At 36.9% G+C, this 24,370-nt stretch overlaps 1 protein-coding gene and 1 pseudogene across 5 annotated transcripts in view; one reads left to right on the top strand and one right to left on the bottom strand.

Annotated features, from left to right (window-relative positions):
• The window catches only part of RPS6KB1 (ribosomal protein S6 kinase B1), a 115,367-nt gene that overhangs the window by 50,140 nt on the left and 40,857 nt on the right, over window positions 1-24,370 (bottom strand). For 3 of the 5 annotated variants that reach the window (XM_077164977.1, XM_077164981.1, XM_077164979.1), the window contains exons 13-14: window positions 10,184-10,291; window positions 7,157-7,269 (exon numbers count right to left, since the gene is read on the bottom strand). In XM_077164977.1, coding sequence (XP_077021092.1) covers window positions 7,157-7,269; window positions 10,184-10,291 — 221 coding nt within the window. Of the gene's footprint in view, window positions 1-3,338; window positions 5,025-7,156; window positions 7,270-10,183; window positions 10,292-24,370 lie in introns of those variants that run through there. The other 2 variants (XM_077164978.1, XM_077164980.1) reach the window with 2 other exon arrangements.
• Window positions 21,631-23,250, top strand: LOC143685628 (KATNB1-like protein 1 pseudogene; annotated as a pseudogene).

Here is a 24,370-nt window from a genome sequence, read left to right as displayed (position 1 = left end):
CAGGTAGATACCATGAAGTTATTAAGTACAGCTGCTTCTGTTCAGTCAACTCTGCTATCCACATTGATAACCACTACAAATATTGAAACAAGCTTTTTGGCCTTAAATCACCTTTTTGACTTTGCAGTTGAGCTAACAGTTGCATTGTTTGTATTCCAGTTCAAAATAGGTAGAAAGGCGATCTGGGATTAGAAATTGGCTGTAAAACACAACTTTTGTTAGAAGATTAACTTCTGGTTCAAACACAAGAATAGCATCTTACACTTTGATTACTTTGGCCTTATAATAACTATTTAACATGACTATTACTCTATGGCTATTTGGATGGCTTTGTTTCTTGATATGATAAAATAATAAAACTAGTGGGTTCCTTCACTTTTTTTTTTTTAATAAATAAGAAAGTTCACATATGAATTGAAAAGGGGGAAATGTAATAGAAAACTATGGTACCCTCTAATGACACTGAGAACTGGATACATTTTTTCTACTTACGTCCTTCTATTCCATCCTCTTAAAAAGAGAGGGGAATATGGATTTAAAAAAACAGGCCATGCCCTGCTGCTATTTTACCAGCATTAAAAGATGATACTGTATTTTATAAAAAGATACTTAAAGTAAATTTGAGAACTGTAAGGAAATCATCTAATTTATAAAGATTATGCAAAACACTCAGATATACTGACAGATTTGTATGCTATTTTTTGTATATACATTAAATAATGAAAGGTGGTTCACAAATGTGGCTGAACACATTGTTGACTGTTGGCACAAGAAAGTCTTAGTGCTTTTATGGAAGACTAGCTTTCACAAAACTTCAGACAGACTTTTTTTTTTAAGCAACTAATTCATGTCTATTATTTGCCATAATTTGAAAGTCACAGATTAACATCTAATATAAGGAATCAGAACTAAAATATGCTGTATCTTTAAATATCTTCAATTTTTCAGAAATAGTTTATAACCATCACTCCTCACATACATAAGTAGTTTATTAAATATGAGAACTTGGGCACATCTAGCATGTTAATGAAAAACAATGATTTAAACCATTTGCGCACCTGACATGTATACTGTTATTTCTTCCTATCGTAGGATAATTAAAAAAAATCACTTCTATTGTATGTTCATTCAAATTTGCATTTAATTTCTATTTACATTCATTGAATCTGAAATCAAATATCTTAATACAGTAAACTAAATACAAGATGAAAAGCAGAAAAGGTGTTACCCTCATAGTAATCCTAATAAGGCAGCTGAAGAATTTATTTACTCTGATAGATGCAAAGCCAACTTGGGATAGGAGAAAAAATAATAGTTTTAAAGAGCAAACACAAACATAGATGAACCCATTTTTCAGATGTTAATCCAGATAATCCACTGATAACACTTGTGCTGTAGTGTTAAGAATCACACAAGAAAAGTCCTGTATTAATCAGCAACAGTCCACAGGTCATATGTGACAAATACTTTTATGATCATTTTGTCCAGCCTGCTAGTGTCTACTCCTATGGGAAAAGATAGATGTTTGGACACTGGTGTTTTTATTTGAGAAACTAGCCATCTTCAAAGCCTCAAAATCCATTCTTCATAAATTCAACATGTCTCATGGGAATAATCTCACATCTAATCCTTGTAAGCAAGGAACCATAGCTGGATACCCAAAATAATTAGGTCCTCCAAGGCCCAGGACATTAATACTATCTATCTTGTTTATCATTTATTACCTAAAGGATGTTGAATTTATCGAATATCATACATGCATCCTTCCTGCTAAATAAATTATCTTTGATCTCAAAATATATTATGGGAAAATCCTTGAATGATTCAAATTAGTTAAGACTATAAAGGGGAAAAACAAATAACTTCTAAAAATCTGGTTCAAGTTCAATAATTAACATTTTACATTGTTAATCACAGCTGGTTTATATATCCCATTTTAATTCTGTAATGCTACAAATCTTATAAAATCAAATTACTTCAGTTTTCAGTGATTATATTTTAATTAAAAAACAGCATGTATAAAAAAAATATCCTGTAATAGCTGATTTCAAAGAAAATAATTCAAGTGATGAAAGAAAAGCACTTAAGTTCTTTTATACACTTACCTGAAATAATCATAAAGAACCTTCCTAGAAACACAACACTAGTAATATTGACATCATGTATTTTAAACTATGCTTGGATTTTTACAAATAAATATAGGGTAAGCCATGTTGCATAGGTGTGTGCTTTCTGTCTGTGACACCAATGTGACACTCGACATGTTTTCACAGTCATAGCAGGGATATCTATAAAACAAAATTTCTCAAACTTGCCATATAAGAGAAATTAACTTCACTTAATGAATGTTCAGTTAGAAAAACTACGTGTGGATTGTGGGTGTGCAACTAATGCTTTTTTTTCCCCAGAAAAATTGCAGTGTTTGCCACTATTGCTGGCAGTACTAATTATGAAAATGGTTTAACTATGGAGTGATTATAGCCAGCCGATCACAGTGCAAATGTTACTAGCAAATAGGACCAAGGAGGAATATTTTGGTGTAAAAATATCACTGGAATTTGGTCAGGCAGTAAATCTACAGTTAGTAAGCACATTTAAAACAAGTATTAGAATAGCACAAGCCATTTTCAGTCTGAAATAAAGCCTGTACATGCCACTGTAGCATTCTGGGTTCTGATTTTTCCGACATCACAAACTCACAGAGAGCAAAAATCTGTACTTTTAAGTACAGTTTCTGCCCTTAATCATTATTGTAGCTTCTAATTAACTAGCTACAATTAAATGCAATTAAAGTTTCTCAGTAGGCTGCTGCAATGGGGATGGTGGGGGGCAGGGGTTGGTAGAGGTTTTGAGGGTTGTTAAAGAGAAAGCTTTCTGACCAAAGATAAACTGTTATTACTTCTTTCATTTATTGCCACAATTGAAAAGGTGTTATTTCTAATCATTTTTCATGGTTCTGTTTTTGCTTACTGTGATAGGATTTCATTTTATCTCACTTGAAATGCAATTTAAATAGCAAAGTTTTACACTTTTCTGACTGGATTCAAATACATGCACAAAGGATTTTATGGCTTGGATCCTATGGCTCAAAAAGGTTTGGAGAACATAGCAAGCAGCATCTATTTGAAAAAATTCCAGGGTTGCAAAATATTACAAAATGACTTTGCACACTTAGGCTGAAGACATTATAAAAGACAAACAAAAAGAGTTGGTATCAACTGCTACTGCATGATCATCTATTGTACCAGTATTCACTGAAATATATTTTTATAAAGCTCTGCAGATATTAAACCTTTCACCAGCTTAAGTCATGGAAATGCTTTCTTTAAGGCAGGAAGTATTTAAGAAAGGTAAAGTTACCTTTATTTTTATTCTTTGTATCTGTAAATCACTTGTGTAGATTTTATACAATTTCAAAAACATGGTGTCTTCATAACATGTTTCCTAAATTAAGCCACTAAGTTTTCTTATTCACGGTGGAAGACATTCATCAAAAGGCCATCAAATATATTTACAATTAAAAAAAAAAAAGTAACATCAATATAGGAGAAAAAACTTGAGCTTTTTTCCTTTTTAAAACTGCTGAGGAAAAAAATGCAAGGAAGCTAAACAGCAAGAATAGTAAGATTAAAAAAAAAAAAAAAAGGAAAACTTAAAACCTTACCAATTTGCTGAAAAGAGAATTAGACACAGAGAGTGAACCATAGCAACACCCTCTTCCCCTGGATATCCTTATCCTCCTTCCCTTTGCCACCCTCAGTATGCATTTTATCCTGACTCTCTTCAGCCCTTCTTCAGTCATGGACTGAATATATTTGGTGTCTTGAACCAAATACTGGTATAAGAATAGGTGGTGATTTTTTTCCAGTGCAATGCAGGCCCAGGACAAAAATGAAATGTAGGACATATGACTTATGCCCATTCCAAGGCTTCCAGTTAAGCTTAGCATATAGCAGTACTGCAAGTAGAAATGATTAAATAGATTTTTCCCCCCTAGTTATACAGACAGGTATTGCAGCAGGATTACTAAAAATAAACCTCAGATCCACCCCAATCCCTCAAACGAGCCACAGCTGTGGTTAACAATGATTCATTTTCATTTTATTTGACCAAGAGAAGAAACAGAAGTCGTCTGACTTTCTTCACACCAACCAATAATTTCGCATTTTAAAGTTTGGGATGTTTTCCATAATGAGCTGAATCAAAAATCTATTTGAAAAATATATATTTATATAAAAAAAAGATTCAGGTTGTTTGCACATAAAACATCAATTGATAAGTTTCTTTTGTCTTTGATTCCATGTTGCTGGAAAGTCTGACCAAGCTTGCATGCTAATTTGTCCTTAGTAGCAAGTATTACAGGCAATTTCTTTGTCTAGTGAAAGAAGAACCTTCTTCGACACAATCAAAACTCAACAGTGATTCAGAAGCAACATTCTACCCTTAATACTGTCAGTTTTGAGCCATCAACATGAAAATCCTTGATAAGGTGGAGAAGATGTTGCTAGGAATCGATTAATCGATGTGCCTAAGAGTTCTGCAATACTATTTTGCTTAAGTTTTTTTTTTTTGCACCATTGATTGATTTTTTAAAATCCATGTGTATTTTTCCTTCTGTCCAAAGTGTTCTGTGTAACAACATTGACTCTCTGAGACTGTCATTTTGAGTCTTCTTGTTTCATCTTGCAGGATGCCAGGATGCTCACACATTCCCCCCCTCCCCCCCCCCTTTTTTTTTTGCCTTAAATTCATTAAAAGCATTGCTCTGTCATAGATTCATACGCAGGTGCTCTGGCCGTTTGGAGATCATGGGAAAAGCTTGTTTTTTGTATGGCCCAGAGTTCGGTTGTCGTATTGGAAGTGGTGCTGATGCTTCCCCACTCATTGTCACATCCATCTGCTCTATTCCACTTGTTTCCATTGGGTATTCCACAGGCGTCTGAGGATTTGCTGTGCTGGCTGAAGCACCTCTTCCCCAGAAATCCCCCGGAGAAAATTTGACCGGGCTTTAAGACAAGGAAGAGCTATCATTCATTTGTCTCAAGGATTGTCTCAACAAAAATATTTCCTTTACATTTAAAGGGAATGGGGTAGTATGACAGTTATTTTCATTTAACTTCATTTCTATATAGATTAGCACAAAGGCAAAAGTTGAGCTATCTCTTCCCTAGAATAACTGCTCGTTTTCTAGCTGGTCTCTTTACCTCTATATCTGTTCCACTAAAACCCCCCAAAATATTTTTTTTAATAAAATTATTTATTCCCTCACTTAAAACAGCTTCCCACTGCATTTAAAATAAAATACTCTGTATTAAGCAGATAATCAAAAAGTATTGTCAAAGTCCCTTGAGGGATGGGAGAAAAAAATATGGAACTATTAAGCTTTACCACAGGGAAACCCCAGATACTGTGCCAAACATCAGGGACACCCAAATCAATAGGTCAAGCCCTTGATCTTGAGGCATGCTCTTGTGAAGCTTATGTATGTAGGTGAGAAGCTTACCCTACCTAAAGGTACGCCTAAGAGTTACTTCTGGAGGACCTCTTTTGTTGCCCAGCTGTGGACTCTCTCTCTCTAAGCCAACTCTGCAAGTTGAAATCATTACCCTCCCCACTATGTGGGACATGACATCCAGGGGTGAAAATCTCTCTGGCGTTGTTGGATATGACCCTTACGGATGAGCCCTGGCCCCATGGGATTGACTATGCCTTTCTGACCAAAAAAGGGGGGAAAGAAGTGTAACAAATAGGTATCATGGCTGAGAGAGTTCAAATTGAGTCAATAGGCTATTCTAGAGGGTACTCTTATGTAAGCTTCAGTTAGACATTGCTACTTTCGTAGTTTGCCAAACCCCAACTAAAACCATTCCTGCCTACCCTAAAGAACACCTAGGGCTTTATATGAGATTCTACAAAGGTTCCAGGCACTAAGATTACTTTCAAAAAAATGGGTTCTTAGACCGGATAAATCCTGAAATGCAGAGAGGCCAGCCTCTCTACAACATTACTAATTCCACCCCCCATCCCATATTATCAACAGCCCCTTCCAACATGAAAAACTTAGAATGGGCATAGCCCAAATACTCCTAAAGAGTGGGAGAAAGATCAAAGACAGTGGAGTTATAAAAGAGAAGATAGGATCTAACAAATGAGTATGGCTGCTGAATCAATATACCAATATTTCTTTTAGTCTCCAGTGTTTTGGAGCAACTAGAAATAAAAACCTAAAATTGTGGAACTGTAACCCATACCAAACTCTGAAATCTGTTCTACGAGTAATTATTGCAATGTGCTTTGAAATTTATTGCTTTTTGTATATGTTATTTTTCACAAAAAAGACAAAAAAATTGATTATGATGATAAATGCACAGCTATATGATGATACTGTGAACCATTGATTGTACACTTTGGATGATTACAAGGTATATACAGCAATAAAACTGCATTAAAATAAAAAATAAAGTACTCTGCCAAGCCTATGTCATTCTCTGCTTCACTTATCATACTCCAGGAATGTGCACAACCCTTTCATACGCAAGAAAAGGCCAAGTTTTTCCTCCCTCAAGACTTTCGCATTTGTTGTTGTTCTGTCTTTAACATTCTTGTTCCTCCTATTTTTTTGTATAACTGGCTCTTTCTCTCCATTCCTAAATATATGACACCATGGAGGCCTTTCTTTGACCACCGTAAGTAGGAGCTCCTTGTTATTTTCTGTTCTCTACTACTGCACTCTTCATTTTCTTTCATATAGCACTTGGCACTACTTGTAATTACATGTTTCTGATGTGTACTTCTTATTGTGAATCCCTCCCACTAAATTGTAATCTACGTCAGGACAAAGACAATCCCTGTGTTAGTCATATTTGTCTTCAGTATCCAGCCCAGTTCTGGTACACAATAAATGTTGAATGAATGGATGAAGGTGACATTTGTCATTGCAGCAGCTTACTTTCAGGAGGGAAGGTAAACCAGATAATGTATTGTTATATTGTCAAAGATAAGTCACTTGTAATATAAAAAGGTATAGATTCTATGCTTATGCCAACCAAAACCAATATGACAGATATTTCATTTATATAGCATGGCATAAATTTCGTAAGCAATGCTCTTCTAGGTTTAGAAAAAAAGACACTGAGAATAACAACGTCTGAAATACCTGACAGGTGTTCGTGGGCTGCCAATAAATCTTCGAGGTGATCGGATTTTTGGTTCAAAGGAAAACTTTTCTTTCACACTTTCAAGTACAGATGGAGCCACATATGTAAAACCCTGAAAGACAGCAACAGTGGACTACAGAATTGTACATTGTCATATATATCAAGGAAATGTGACTGTTCAGTCTCTGACACACCAACACGATGCACACCTAAAACCACCAATATGTATTCTCTCCCATCTATTCTTTCTTATTTTCAGACTTGTTTACTTCTTTCTGGCCATTTCATTAGGCACAGACCTCAAGAAAGCAGAATTCTATTGAGCCCCATATGCCAGCAAATAAAATTCTATCCTATTGATAGGAGTAGAAAAAATTAGGAAAATGTGGGCTCCACATTAAGATGTTAAATAAATGCAAACCAAATTCTGGTGTTTCCAGCCACTTGAACATAAGCAACTAAGATTATCAATCCCCACAGAGTTTTTTATAATTAGACCAAAGTAAACAGAATTTTCCAACTTGGTGTGGTGGTTTGTAGCTGTATATACTCCAGAAAAAAAGGTTTTTAAATCTAATTCATTCCTTTGGGTGTAAATCCATTTAAGTAGGACCGTGTGATGAGGCTACTTCAGTTTCGGTGTGAGGCACCTCATTCGGAATGAGTCTTAATCTTATTACTGGAAGCCTTCATAAGAGAATGAAATTCAGAAAGAAAGAGAGGAAGCCACAAGAAGCAAGAAGCTAAAATGGAATCTGGAACAGAAGAGACCAGGAAACACTTGCTGTGTGCCTCACCATATGGCAGTGGAGCCAAGGACTGCAAGCAGCTGTCTTTGGGAAGAAAGTACTGCTTTAATTTGGACATTTTCTCAGCCTCAAACTGTAAGCTAATAAATTCTCATTGTTTAAGCCAAACTATTTCATCGTATTTGCTATGAACAGCCTAGGATACTAAACCACTGGGCATATGTGATTTTTCTGGTTTTACACCAGTAATTGGGTATAATTTGATATTTTCTTGATGAATTGAGGTTTAGCATTACGGAAACCTTAAATTATAATAGACAAATGAGGCATGAGACTTTGTAGGTTTGTCCAGAGTGATGCCCCGATAAATCCTGCCCCCCCAAAATAAATAATAGACAAAAATAATTTTGTTAGCTTTAGCTCTTTCTTGGACCTTGTTGTTAAGCTACTGTCTGCCATTTCTCTTGATGTCAATGTTTATCCCTTTAATAGTCAGTCCTAAACCCATCTTCCCCTTCTAATTTATTATTCTAGTTACCTAGGGAGCTGAGTATTACAATTACAGTAAACAAGGCTCTAGATGAAGTGTGAAGTGCAATTTCAAAGTGCAAATGCTTTGCGACAATTATATAAGGGCTTCAGAGGTCATTTCCCCATATGTTCTAGAGAATGAAAACTGTAACTACAAGAGGACCAAGTTGGGCCTTAATCATCTTTGAATTTCCACGAATTCTGACTTACAACAGGAGTTTTAATATTGGTTGAACTGAAGATACAAGAACCACATTCTCCAGATAAGTGGATGCTGCTATTTTTTATTAATCTTTAACAAGATTAACTTTCACATAATGAACTCTGACTACAACCTAACAAATTTTTTCTGTGTTCATTAGTTGACCACTTAATTATGCAAAGCTCAAAAAAAATTTAACTGGCAAAGAAAGCTGAACTATTTAACTTTTGCCGCAACAATTGTGTCTTATTTAGTAGGTGGGTAAAATGTTTCTAGACTTTTAAGGGGAAAAAATTGCTAAACTAGTTGAAACTCTACTATGTCCAATTGAAGTACAAAGGTGTCTGTCTCTGTGTTAAATCAATTTCTTTGACTGTAAGTTCCATACCAGTAGTATACAAGAGAAAAAAGAAAGCATCGTCAGAATCAAAGCCATTCATGCCCACTTCCCTAATTGAACATGAGAAACTTTAAGGGAATACAGTTACGCTGCATCATGTATACATCAAACTTATATGAATTTAACTACATGCATGCATTTATTTTATAAAACAGTAAAATTATATTTTGCAAATATGCTCCATATAATCATATTTATAGAACTGTTATTGTTCAATGTTATTTATTCAAAACCAAACTTTACCATAGTGATTTTAAGGGTAATTCTGACTAAGCATATATATATTTTTTTCACTTTAGAACTTATAGCCCCATAGCCACTAGCTACAATACTTCTGTATTTACTGACAGCAGTATGGAAAGAAAAGTCTGAGAATTAAGGTACTGATACTTCTGTAAAAAAATCTAGTGAACTCAGAAACAACATAAATAAGAAAAAACTTCCAAATGATTATTTCCCCATAATTCCATTCACCCTAGAGATAGTCCAAAAGGAAATGACAAAACAAAAGATAAAGTATGAAACAGATGTTCATGACAATATAAGTACACTGACAAAATAACCATAAGCATATATAATACTTAGGCATATTATGGCCATCTGATAAACACTGAATATTTCTGTGGAACAATCATTTTCTTTGCTTTTCTGTCTGTGAAGAGAAGCTATAATACCATACAGATATTTCTAAAATAAGGATTCATTTATTTACTATCACATATGAATCAATATATTTTTATATCAAATCAGACTTATGTTAAGAGTATCCCAAATCTGTAGCTGTTTCAGGAATAAAACAGAGTGACTTCTACTACTATGGCTGTGTGGTTTTCGGTTGAGGTGCTGAGCCAAACATCACTTTTAGTCAGTGACAAAATTAAAAAAGGAATCACATATTCCAAAGAATCACACACTTATGTCAATTACTAAAATGGAGTGGTGGATCATAAGAATCATTTTTCAGTACCAATAAATTAAGAGGGGAAGACTTTAAAAAAAAAAAGCACCTTTCAAAATAAAAAGTTTAAAGAAAAAAAAAATAGCACCTCAGTTACCTAAATGAACTGCAAAGTAAGGAAACTTACGAAAGCGTCCACCCTAGTACTTGAATTTCTGATGGCTACATGGAAATCCTTTCACTTACCAGAAAGACCTGATTGGCACTTTCACTGAGAGTTGAGTCATCTGGGCTGTCAACAGGTGTCTGACGTGTAAACTTTGAATCAAACTGACTCACATCCTCTTCAGATTGCTTTATAAAAACAAAGTGATTATAAAGTGATTAAAGTCTATATTATACAAGTCAATCAAATACACGGCATGCATTAGAGAAGGCTCTACATAGAGTTCTTTTCACAGGGTTTGAGTATAATAAAATACCAGAATAGAGACTTAACAAACTGAAAAATGAATGCAGTGGAAAGGATCAAGAGTCAAATTACATCTTTGAATTTTAAACATACATTAAAACAAATTATAGCACACAGTTATAAATTTTCTAAAAATCGGTATATCAATTTTCTCCTCCCACAAAGATTTAGTTTGCCTAATCCACTGGCTAAAAATCTTTTTTAGGGAAAATTTGCTCAGATGGCTGCTGCAAGTTTGCAATAAATCTGAAAAACTACTGAAGTACAGTTATAATACAAATCACATTTTTAAGATGGTCTGGTTAAAGTTTCTCCTCATAGTTTACTTCATTCTTATAAATTGCTCAAGGAGCAAAAATAATATTCAACTCTGAATAAGAATATTTTCTTGCGAAATAATATATCACCTAAAATTTAAGCACCTGATATATTTTATTAATTCTTTTCATCTTCCCAGTATATTTAGTTAGACTCTTTGGACAGATACAGGAAATAAATATCAATTTGGAAAAGCTAACTTAATACTAAAACACTAGCACAGTGACCTCATTCATGAAAGATTCTTCTGAAGATAAAGTTCAGGATTTAGTAACAATGATCAACCCAATAGCACTGAGCACTCCTAGAGCCAGATTGTAATCTCTAAACTCTTATTTCCTACCAGAAGGAATCAGGACTCCTTGGAAAAACAGATGATTGCAGGTATGGGTAGGAAATGTATGAGATGTGCACTGCATATTATTTCCTTGTTTTGCTCTCTGGTACAATATCAACCTACTGTGATCATGTAAAGGGTATAAAGAAGATCATGACAAAAGGATACTATCCAAAGATGGGAAAAAGTGGGCATTAATAAAAATAACTGCAGTGGAATTTTCTTAAACTTTCACCATAAAGAAACTCCAGGACCAGATGGTCTCATGGCAGAGTCAATACATTACTTAAGGACTAAGTACAGCCCTTCAGAAAAGCCTCCTCCATAAATACACACAGCATCAAGTACAGGAGGCATCCCAAGGCATTTTACCAGATCAGCAAACCTGGAGGCCCAAATATGACATGACATTTCCAGAAGCCAAAATTGCCTGAGAGTAGTGAGGAGAGTATTAAGAAACCAAAACTGTCTCAATCCACTGACCCAAAACACCGTGAATTCAAACAGAATGAGCAAAAATATAGTCCCACACTTATAGCCCCACTCTATAGCTCCATACATATAATTCCACTCCTACAATTCCACACTTATAATTCCACACCTATAGTTCCACACCTATAGCTCCACACCTATAGCTCCACACCTATAGCTCCACACCTATAGTTCCACACCTATAGCTCCACACCTATAGCTCCACACCTATAGCTCCACACCTATAGCTCCACACCTATAGCTCCACACCTATAGTTCCACACCTATAGCTCCACACCTATAGCTCCACACCTATAGTTCCACACCTATAGTTCCACACCTATAGCTCCACACCTATAGCTCCACACCTATAGCTCCACACCTATAGCTCCACACCTATAGTTCCACACCTATAGCTCCACACCTATAGCTCCACACCTATAGCTCCACACCTATAGTTCCACACCTATAGCTCCACACCTATAGCTCCACACCTATAGCTCCACACCTATAGCTCCACACCTATAGCTCCACACCTATAGCTCCACACCTATAGCTCCACACCTATAGCTCCACACCTATAGTTCCACACCTATAGTTCCACACCTATAGCTCCACACCTATAGCTCCACACCTATAGCTCCACACCTATAGCTCCACACCTATAGCTCCACACCTATAGTTCCACACCTATAGCTCCACACCTATAGCTCCACACCTATAGCTCCACACCTATAGCTCCACATCTATAGTTCCACACCTATAGCTCCACATCTATAGCTCCACATCTATAGCTCCACACCTTTGGCTCCATCCTTAGGCACATTTTAACTCCACTGATGCACATGACATATACAAGCAAAGGTAAAGACACTCAGAGAAGGGGAAAGACATTTTGTATCAGTGGACAGCAATATTTCTCTGCAGAAATAAAGGAATCCAGAAAACAAACAAACAAAATAACTGCAGTGACTTCCAGGCAGATGGCTGACTAGGGTAGCCTGAAATTAGCTCTGCTCCACAGGAAAGTTAGAGAAGGGACAAGAGGCAATTTGGGAGTGTTGCCGACCTGGGAGAGAGTTCTGCATCACATGTGCCAGCCCTGGTTGAAGTGGCCAAGGAATTGAGAGGCAGAAGGCTGGAGCCTGGCGTGGAGGTATGGAGACATGGAGCCCGCAGGAGTGCACAGAAGGGAACGTGGGACTAGGAAGTAAGCCAGGCTAAGTTCCTTGGGTGTGCAACCCTCACCAGTGCAGCCCCATGACTGGCGACTCACCCCACACCCCACACATGTGAACCCCATCACCTGTTTCCATTCCCCAGGCTCCAGGCACCGCTACCCTGCCAGCCCCCACTGCATGTACCTATCTTCCCCACCCCAAGTGCAGCCCAACCCACCTCTCCTGCACCCCTCCCAAGCACTGCCTCCCCTTCTCTGTTCCCTGCAGGTTGTTCCAGCACAAAGAGGCTGCGGGCACTAATCTTCATACCTAGGCTACCCCCAACCCTGCCCATAGTGTCACACAGCCTCACCCCACCCTCCCCAAGCTCAGCACATCCCTTTCTGGCACTCCAGGTCCACACATGCACACGGGCCACCAATCATGTCATTAAGCTCTGGGAACCGTGCTTTACAGCAGTACTAGAATCATACATGCACACAGCCCTCAGCCTCACTTCCCAGCTCTGAAAAAGTGCCACATATGCCCCCAACCAAGAAGGCGTAATGCCGACCTGCTGCCACAGCTGTACACATACAGACAAAGGGCCCCATGCCTTAGACCAGCGCACACCAAGGTTACACACCCCCCAACCAGTGCCCCGGTACATCCTCCCTGGCTGCTGGGCACCCACATTCACAAGCATCAGCTTAACATCCCCAACCTGTACCGATACCTGCTCTGAAACAAGTCACTGTACTTAATGCTTCACCCTGTGCCCTGCTCCCTGCTGTACAACCATCCCCGCAAACACAAGGCCTTAGACTACTGAAAGAAATCAACTCCTAAAGTAAATTAATCAAGATATTTATATGCCAAGAACACAAAGTATATCACAATGCAGAAAGATATAGCCCTGCCTAATGACCAAATTAAAACACCAAAGGGACACAGATGTTTTAATAACTAATCAAAGATATTCATACAACTCCACTTAATAAAATAAGCGGGATAGCAAATGACATAAAGGAGATCAAGAAGACAGTAGAAGAACACAAAGAGGAATTTGAAAGAATAAATAGAAAAACAGCAGAAATCACAGAGATTAAGACTCTGTTGACCAAATAAAAAACATACTAGAGACACACAACACCACATTTGAAGAGACAGAAGAAAGAATAAGTAATATAGAGGACAGGATAATTGACTTTGAAGACTCAAAACAGCAAATGGCAAAAAAGATGGAAAAAACTGAATGGGAACTCAGGGAAATGACAGACAAAACAAAGCACACAAATAAAAGAATCGTAGTGTCCCAGAAGGCGAAGAGAAAAGTAAAGGGCTCGGAAGAGCAGCTGAGGATATAATGGGGGAAAACTTCCCAACCCTCATAAAGGACATAAATACACAAGTCAAAGAAGCCCAAAGAATTTCAAACAGAATAAATCCAAATAGACCTTCCCCAGGGCACATACTACTCAGTCCGTCAAATGTTGAAGAGAAGCAGAAAATCCTGAAAGCGGCAAGAGAAAACAAAATAGTACATACAAGGGAAATCAAATAAGACTGACTTCAGACTATGCAACTAGCACTCTGGAGGCGAGAAAGCAGTGGTATGATATATTCAAGATCCTGAAAGAGAAAGACTTCCAGCCAAGCATTCTGTACCCAGCCAAACTGTACTTCAAAACTGAGGGAGAGATGAAAGTTTTCACAGACAAAGAAGTCCTGAAAGAATCTGTCAACAAGAGACCGGCCCTACAAGAAATACTAAAAGGAGTTCTGCTGCCTGAAAAAAAAAAAAAATACAGGAGAAGGAAGTCTGGAGAAGGGCACATAATTGAAGAGTATCACTAAGGGTAATTTAAAGAATACAAAGAGAAAGAGGGAAAAGAATATATAGATCTGACAAATAAAATAAAAAAGATAAGATAGTGGAATCAAGAAATGCCTTTGTAGTAAGAACTTTGAATGTTAGGGGACTAAATTTACCAACTAAAAGATACAGATCGGCAGAACTGATTAAGAAACATAATCCAGCGATATGCTGCTTACAAGGGACTCATCTTAGACCCAAGGATACAAATAGACTGAAAGTGAAAGGATGGAAAAAGATTTACCACACAAGTTATAACCAAAAGAAAGCAGGAGTAGCTATAATAATATCGGACAAAATAGACGTAAATGTGAAGACATCATAAGAGACAAAGAAGGACACTATCTACTAATTAAAGGGTCAATTCACCAAGAAGATATAACAATCATAAATGTTTATGCTCCCAATCAAGGAGCTCCAAAGTACATAAGACAGACAATGGCAAAACAGAAGAGAGTGACAGATGTTTCAACAGTAATACCAGGAGACTTCAATACACCACTCTCCTCTATAGACAGAACAACCAGAAAGAAGATCAATAAGGAAACAGAGAGGTTAAATAACTTGATAACTGAATTAGACCTAACAGACATATATAGGTCATTACACCCCAAAGCACAAGGTTATATATTCTTCTCTACTGTTCATGGAACATTCTCCAGGATAGATCATATGCTGGGGCACAAAACAGATCTTAATAAATTTAAAAACACTGAAATTACTCAAGCATTTTCTCTGATCACAATGGGATGAAGCTGGATCTCAATAACCACCAGAGAATGAGAACATTTGCAAATATATGGAGATTAAATAACACACTCTTAAACAACCAGTGGGTCAAAGAAGAAACTGCTAGAAAAATTAGTAGCTATCTGGAGATAAATGAAAAGGAGAATACAACTTATCAGAACTTACGGGATGTGGCAAAGGTTGTGCTGAGAGGGAAACTTGTGGCCCTAAATGCCTATATTAAAAAACAAGAAAGAGCAAAAATTGAGGCCTTAACAGCAAACCTGGAGGAACTTGAGAAAGAACAGCAAACTAACCCCAAAGCAAATAGGAGAAGAGAAATGACAAACATTAAAGCAGAGATAAACAAATGGGAGAACAAAAGAATAGAAAGAATCAATAAAACCAAAAGTTGGTTCTTTGTGAAAACCAATAAAATTGATGGACCACTACCAAGACTGACAAAGAAAAAAAGAGAATGCAAATAAACAAAATCAGAAATGAGAAGGGGTGCGTTGCCACAGAGTCTGAAAAAATAAATGAAATCATAAGAGGATACCATGAACAACTATACACCAACAAACCAGACAACTTAGATGAAATGGACAAACTCCTGGAGACACACAAACAAGCTACACTGACTCAAGAAGAAACAGAAGTTCTCAACAAACCAATCACAAGTAAAGGCATTCAATCAGTCATCAAAAATCTGCCTACAAAGAAAAACCCAGGGCCAGATGGCTTCACAGGGAATTTTAGCAAATATTCCAGAAAGAACTAACACCAATCCTGCTCAAACTTTTCAAAATAATTAAGGAAAAAGGAACTCTACCTAACTCATTTTATGAAGCCAATAGCATTTTAATACCAAAACCGGGTAAAGATGCTATAAGAAAGGAAAACTACAGACCAATCTCCCTAATGAACACAGATGCGATAATTCTCAATAAAATATTAGCAAATCGAATCCAACAGCACATTAAAAGAATTATACACCATTACCAGGAATGCAAGGATGGTTCAAACGCAAGAAGATCAATTAATGTAATACAATACGTTAAGAAATTAAAAGGGAAAAGTTATATGATCATCTTGATTGATGCTGAAAAAGCATTTGACAAAATTCAGCATCTTTTCTGAGAAAAACACTCCAAAAGACAGGAATCAATGCTAACTACCTCAATATGATAAAGGGAATATATGAAACATCAATAGCCAGCATCGTACTCAATGGAGAGAGATTGAAAGCCTTTCTCCTATGGTCAGGTACAAGACAAAGATATCTGCTGTCACCACTATTATTCAACATTGTGCTAGAAGTTCTAGCCAGAGCAATCAGGCAGGACAAAGAAATAAAAGGCATCCAAATTGGAAAGGAAAAGTAAAACTCTCATTATTTGCAGATGATGTGATGCTATACTTGGAAGATCCTGAGAAATCTACAGCAAAGTTACTTGAGTTAATAAACAAATTCAGCAAGGTGGCAGGATATAAAATTAATGTCCAAAAATCAGTACATTTCTATGCACAAGCAATGACCTAGCTGAGGAGTCAGTTAAGGAAAAAATTCCATTCAAGATAGCAACTAAAAGAATCAAATACTTAGGAATGAATTTAACTAGGGACATAAAGGATTTGTGCACAGAAAACTACATAACATTGCTAAAAGAAATCAAAGGAGACCTAAATAGGTGGAAAGACATTCCCTGCTCATGGATAGGAAGGTTAAATATAGTTAACATGTCAATTCTCCCCAAATGGATCTACAGATTAAACAGAGTACCAATCAAAATTCCAACAACCTATTTTGAAGATTTGGATAAGCTACCTACCAAATTCATCTGGAAGGGAAAGAGACCCTGAATAGCTAAATGCATCCTTAAAAAGTATAATGAAGTAGGAGGATTAACACTCCCTGACTTTAAAAACTATTATAAAGCCACAGTGGTCAAAACAGTATAGTACTGGCACAAAGACAGAAGCACTGATGAAGGGAATCGAATAGAGAGTGCAGAAATAGACCACCAAATCTATGGTCAAATGATTTTTGACAAGGCACCCAAATTCTCTGAACTGGGACAAAATAGTCTTTTCAATCATTGCGTATGGAAGAACTGATATCAATAGAAAAGAGAATGAAAGAGTACCCCTTTCTTACACCCTACACAAAAATTAACTCAAAGTGGATTAAACACCTAAATGTAAGAACTAGCACCATAAAGCTTCTAGAAGAGAATGTAGGGAAATATCTTCAAGACCTAAGATAGGAGGTAGCTTCCTAAACTTTATACCCAAAGCACAAGTAACAAAAGAAAAAATAGATAAATGGGAACTCCTCAAAATCAAATGCTTCTGCACCTCAAAAGACTTTGTCAAAAAGGTGAGGAGGTAGCCAACTCAATGGGAGAAAATATTTGGAAATCACATATCAGAAAAAGGTTTGATACCCTGTATATACAAAGAAATCATACAACTCAACAACAAAAGAGCAAACAATCCAATTATAAAATGGGCTAAAGATATGAATAGGCATTTTTCTGAAGAGCAAATACAGATGGCTCAAAAGCACATGAAGAGATGCTCATTGTCACTGGCTATAAGGGAAATGCAGATCAAGACTACAATGAGATACTACCTCACACCTATAAGAATGGTGCTATTAAACAAACAGGAAACTATACATGCTGGAGAGGATGTGGAAAAACTGGGATACTGCTGGTGGGAATGTATAATGGAGCAGCCACTACAGAAAACTGTTTGCCAGTTCCTTAGGAAACTAAATATTGAGTTGCCTATGACCCACCAATAGCAGCACTATTTGGTATATACCCAGAAGAGCTGAAAGCAATAACACAAACAGACATTTGCACACTGATGTTCACAGCAGCATTATTCACAATCACCAAAAGATGGAAACAAACCAAATGCCCGAAGAGACAAGTGGATCAAAAAATGTGGTATATAAATATGATGAAATACTATGCAGCAGTAAGACAAAATGATGTCCTGAAGCACATGACAAGATAGATAAGCCCTGAAGACATAATGCTGAGTGAAATTAGCCAGACACAAAAGGACAGATACTGAATGATTCCACTTTTATGACCAGCATAAAGGTATAATCAGAGGTTTAGAATACAGAATATAGGGAACCTAGAGATAAATAGATGCTAGAGATGGGTGAACCGTTAGTTAATGAGGTTGAACTCCAATGTAAGGGAACAGATCAGAGCGAAGGTGATTCTGTAGTGGGTCTAGAAATAATATGACCACATTGAAGATGAACAAGATTGAAAGCGGTTGTACAGAGCTACGTGTCCCACTGACTCACACTAGAAATGTGAATGCATTCTCATAAGAATTACTTCAAAGATATGATTCTTGTATAAAAAGCGTTTAAGTCCAGGGTACAGGGGGGAAACTGCTATTGCATGCTATGAGCTATGTTCAGAAGGAAACTATCAGCACTACCACAGCAACAGCAGAGGTAAATAATGCGGTGAGGGACAAGAGTTAAGAGGGCCTAGAATTCCTATTTGATAAGGATGTGTTTACTGGTTTTCTGTCTTTTGGGAACAATGAAATTATCTAAAATTGAGAAAGTTGATGGACTGTGGACTTTGGGCACTGTACATGATGACTGATGAATCATCCTTCAGCAACAGGAAGGATGCACTGATGGAGAAGTAGATTGGTGAATGATGGTGTATACTTATGAATGAAGGTTGTGCTGCTACAAAAACAATGTCACGAGGCATGCAATGGTATGAATGAACATGTGGGACATTTGGTGAGACAAAATAAGTCAGGAACAAAAAAACAACAATGGTATGGTCACCTTTAAAAAATGCTTACAAGAAAACAGGGGCCTAGACTGTAAGCTTTTAGAGCAGACACATTAAGTCCGGAGTGGTGATTATTATTTCTGGATTCTGAGAGACTATTTTACATATATAACCTGATATTCAGAGATAAGAATGAAGCCAAACAGGTTGGGGTTAAAATAATTCAGAACACAGGGGTAAGGAAGACACTGTTTATATTTCAGAACCACACAATCTCTTTGAGATCAATGGAAGAAAGGTTTATTTGGTCTGGAACTGAAATTTTCTGTAGTGCATCATAATTTAATTCAATCTATCTGTATAGCTCATTTGATCAACTGAAACACAGGGAGCAGAGAATAAGAGAGGCCCTTTAATCCTGTATAGATTATTGTAATGCCTGGAAACATCCTACAGCATATTAAGCAGCTAATCAAAAAGTATTGGCAAAGTCCCCTGAAGAAAGGGAGAAAGACTATGGAACTATTAAACTTTACCATCAGGGAATCTCCTGATACTGGGTCAAACCTTAGGGACACCCAAATCAATAGGCCATCCCCTCGATCATGAAGCTTACTCTTGTGAAGCTTATACAGGTAGCGGAGAAGCTTAGACTACCTATAGGTATGCCTAAGAGTTACTTCTGGAGGACCTCTGTTGTTGCTCAGATGTGGTCTCAGTCTCTCAAAGCCCAATTCTACAAGTGAAATCATTGCCCTCCCCCCTATGTGGGGCATGACATCCAGGGGTGAAAGTCTTCCTGGCGATGTGGGAGATGACTCCCAGGGATGAATCCAGGGAACACTGTGGGATCAACAATTCCATCCTGACCAAAATGGGGGAAAGAAGTGTAATTATCAATGGCAGAGAGAGTTCAAATTGAGTCGAGAGGCTGCTCTGGAAGTTGCTCTTATGCAAGCTTTAGTTAGACCTTGCTACCTATCATAACCTGCCAATCCCCAACCAGGACCATTCCAGCCAATTCTAAAGAACACCTAGGGCAATGTATAAGATTCCACAAGGGTTCCAGGCACTAGAGTAACTTTCCAGAAACCTACAACCTCCAGATGGGTCCCTGGTCCAGATAAGTCCTGAAACCTAGCCCAGCCTCTCCAGAACATCAGATAGTTCCATCTCCCTACCTTATATCAGTGACAGACCTTTCCAATATCAAAAATTTAGAATTACCATGGCCTAAACAACCCTAAAGAGAAGTACGGAAAGATCAAAGGTGATGGTGGAATTATACCTGGAAAATAGGATGTAAATGAATATGAATGTGGAGTCATTAAGTTGGTATCTCTTTTAGTCTCCAGTATTTTAGAGCAGCTAGAAGCAAAAACCTAAATTGTGAAATTGTAACCCATGTCAAAGTTTGAAATATGTTCTACAACTACTTGTGGTGCTGTGCTTTAAAATTTATAGCTTTTCTATATATATGTTATTGTTCACAAAAAAAGAAGGAAAAAAAGTCAATTGTAATGATAAAAAAGTATCTAAGCTCTCTAGTGTCTTATATTCTGGAGCAGCTAGAAGGAAAAATTTGAGAGGACTGTATGGTAGCCCATGAAAACTCTGGGATCTATCCTGTAACCATTCTTTGAAGACTGCTTTAAAAACTATTGCTTTTTTATTTCTTTACTTTGTATATATGTTATACTATTCAATTAAAAAAGTTAAAAAAAATAAATAACTGCAATGGACTGAAATGCAAATATGTTAAAATGCATGAGTTTATGATACCAAAAAACCCCACATAATTCATTGGTCAATTTGTGAAGAAGGTAAGGAAGTAATTTATTATTTTGAAAACTGGGAAAGAATCAAATATTTATTCGGCCTTTCCTGTAACTGTATGTACCTCAGGTAACCAAGCAATTGATGAGATTCCTTTCATAGAAAAATTCCAGCTAATAAATAAGATAATATCTATAAATTATTAAAATTTATAAATAAAATGAGTAGCAGTATTAGAATAAGACCATTTTTCAAACTCCCAATAAAATCATGCAACTAAAACAAAGCTTTTCAAACTCAACATTATTAACATTTTGGGCCAATTCATTGCTGTGGCAGCTGTCCTGTGCACTGTAGGATGTTGAGCAGTATAAGCGACATCTACCTTTGCTAAAAACAGAGACCTCAGGCGAGCCACGGTGGCTCAGCAGGTAAGAGTGCTTGCCTGCCATGCCCGAGGACCCGGGTTCAATTCCCGGTGCCTGCCCATATGAAAAAAACAAAACAACAGAGACCTCCTTCCCAAACCGCCGACAATAAAAAAATGCACCTAAACACTACTTAATGTCCCTTGGTAGAGGGGGCACAAAACTGCCCCTAATTGAGAACCACTGATGTAGACAATGAGCAATAATGGCTAATATCACTAAAAGAAATACAACTATGATTTATGCTTCCTAATCAAAACACATAACACTAAATTTTAATCTGAATCAGATCAAGCCTCTAGATCTAATTACCAGTTTTGTTTCTGAAATATAGGGAACAGATGAACATGGTAAGTGACACCATGGGGATAAAATCAGCAAAATCAAAATGTGAGAAATTCTATAAGACAAACAAATGCATGTCTTCTAAAAATCCACACGGGAAGAATTGAGAAGGAAAATCTATAGATGAAAAGAGATTTAAGAGACACAATATTCAAATTATGTAGATACTTTAATTGAACTCTCATTGAAAAAAAACAAAAAGGAAAAAAAAGGTAGGAAAAAAAAGAAACCATCTAGGAAATTGTCAACTTTTTAGACATTATGATGACATGGTGATTACGTTTATGTGTAAATAAGATAAACTGATAATTTTTGAAGCTGTACAGCTGGTTTGTGAGGTTCATTATTCTCCTTACAACTGTATATGTTGAAATTTTAAAGCAGGTCACCAATGCTCCAAGACAAAAATAATAATTACCCTCCTCTTCTGCCATCTACATCCCAAAAAGTGAAAAATATATTTTCTTAGATTCTAAGATGGAAAAAAGATAAGAACTAATGCACTAACTCATTTATTCATAAACATATAGTCTGTATTTTGAATAAAAAATTTTCAGAGAATCAAATTTAAAATAGGGTTGAATTAAGTAAACAAAAATGGGAAAACCCCAACTACTTGAACTATTTAAGTGTCTTAGGCAACCAACTTTAAAACAGTTCATATAGGTGTGACCATGTTTGAATGGTCCAGAGTGGGGCATGGTCTGGGATCTGAGGGGTACTTTAGGCTGCCAGGTGCAGTTCATCATTAGATGAACTGAGGAGCCATGGTACCATGAGGCACCAGTATTTAAGAGATTATGGCATATGAAATTCACAGTGTTAAAAACCTGAACTTTTGGGCTGGCCAAGGTGGCTCAGCAGGCAGAGTTCTCGCCTGCTGTGCTGGAGACCCGGGTTTGTTTCCTGGTGCCTGCCCATGTAAGAAAAAAAAAAAAAAAAGGAAAGAAAAACAATATTATTTTGTAATAATATTGAGGATCATTCCATTGATCTTCCTAGAAAAAGGATCTCTAATTTCACTAATAAGAACATGAAGGTTAAAAAAATCTCCAAAACAGTTGGACAAGCTGTGAAAAGCCAAGATAAAACTACATAAGGTGATCACTGCAGAAAGAAAGTTCATCATCCATTTCCAATTCTTGTTACAGAAAAAAACAGTCCCCTAGAAGTGGGGATTGTGACATGCAAATAAAGAAAATGAAGTGGCTTGTACAGGCTACCTGCCTGAAAAATTACACCTTGATAGTCGAACATATTTGGTTAACTCCAGTAATTGTGGTTCTTCATAGACAGAAAGCTTATTGTCAAAATATAGTGGGTTTCTTCCTGAGGTTTCTCAGGACCATGAAACAATGGCACAGGTTTTATTCAACCAAAATTTGAGATTCAATGTAGTTTTAACTTTCTGGAGGAAGCGAAGAATAAGTGAACTTGTGGCCTATCTGGCGAGGATAGAAGATCTTGGAGTTGTGATGGATTGCCTCTCTGTGCTCACCAATAGCTTATAGGAAGAAAAACGATACATCTCACTTGGCCGCTATGTAGACTTGCTGCCTCTAGTAAAGTCACTGCTTAAAAGCAAATTTGAAGAACATGTAATAGTTGGTATGTAGGTTTGAATCTGTGGTAGACCCCAGAAAAGCCATGTCCTTTAATTCTCATTTAGTATTGCTGGCTGGGACCTTTGATTGTTTCCACGGAGATAAGACTCAGCCAATTGTGGGTATTAACTTTTGAATAGAGGGAGATGTGACTCTACCCACTCCAGGTAGGTCTTGATTAGTTTACTGGAATTCTTTAAAAGAGGAAACATTTTAGAGAGAGTCCCTTTTTAGAGCCACGAGAACAACGAGAGCCCACGCAGCCAGACACTTTTGGAAAACGTTCCCGGGGAGCTTTATGAAATATGAAGCCTGGAGAGAAAGCTAGCAGACTCCACCATGCTCGCCACGTGCCTTTCCAGTTGAGAGAGAAACCCTGAACTTCATCAGCCTTTGAGTGAAGGTAACCTCTTGCTGGTGTCTTAATTTGGACATTTTTATAGACTTGTTTCAATTTGGACATCTCCATGGCCTTAGAACTGCAAACTAGCAACTTATTAAATTCTCCTTTTTAAAAGCCATTCTGTTTCTGGTATATTGCATTCCAGCAGCTAGCACACAAGAATAGCTGGTTTAAACCGGCTTCAAGCATAGAAAGGTGGTAGTCAGAATTATCATCCAAAACAGAAATTATAAACAATGGAAATATTCAGACTTTAAAACAACAATTAAGCAGATTGTGGGTACAGGAAAACCCTCTTACTTTGTTTCCAGATATACTCAGTATAGCTAAAGACATAGAGGTTTATTTATTACAATTGCATTGAAGGTTTCATCTACTAAAGAGTGCTTGGTTATTCAAAATATCCCTGGACTATCTGATTTAAAAAAAAAAAAAAGAAGTCTCGTCTGAGAACTGTGAGCTACGAAAGAAATCAAAACCATGTTTTTTTCTTTTACAAAGCCGCATAATGATAAAACTAACGAAACTCTTAAAAATCTACTTCACTTTGAAGTGGAAAATATCCAAGAGAAGCAGCTTCAACTTCAATGACGTGAAAGTGCACTAAGAAAATTGTTCACCTTTGCTGCATTTGGAATTTATATGGTTATTTGGTGACACTGTTTAAAAACTACTGGGTCTTAATGCTTCCTACATATATTGCATAAGAATATAATCCATACTGTGTGC

This window comes from Tamandua tetradactyla, chromosome 6 (assembly GCF_023851605.1).
Source record: "Tamandua tetradactyla isolate mTamTet1 chromosome 6, mTamTet1.pri, whole genome shotgun sequence".
Taxonomy (NCBI): Eukaryota; Metazoa; Chordata; class Mammalia; order Pilosa; family Myrmecophagidae; genus Tamandua; species Tamandua tetradactyla.
Note: the sequence above shows the minus strand (reverse complement) of the source record. Positions and strands in the feature narration are given on the sequence as shown.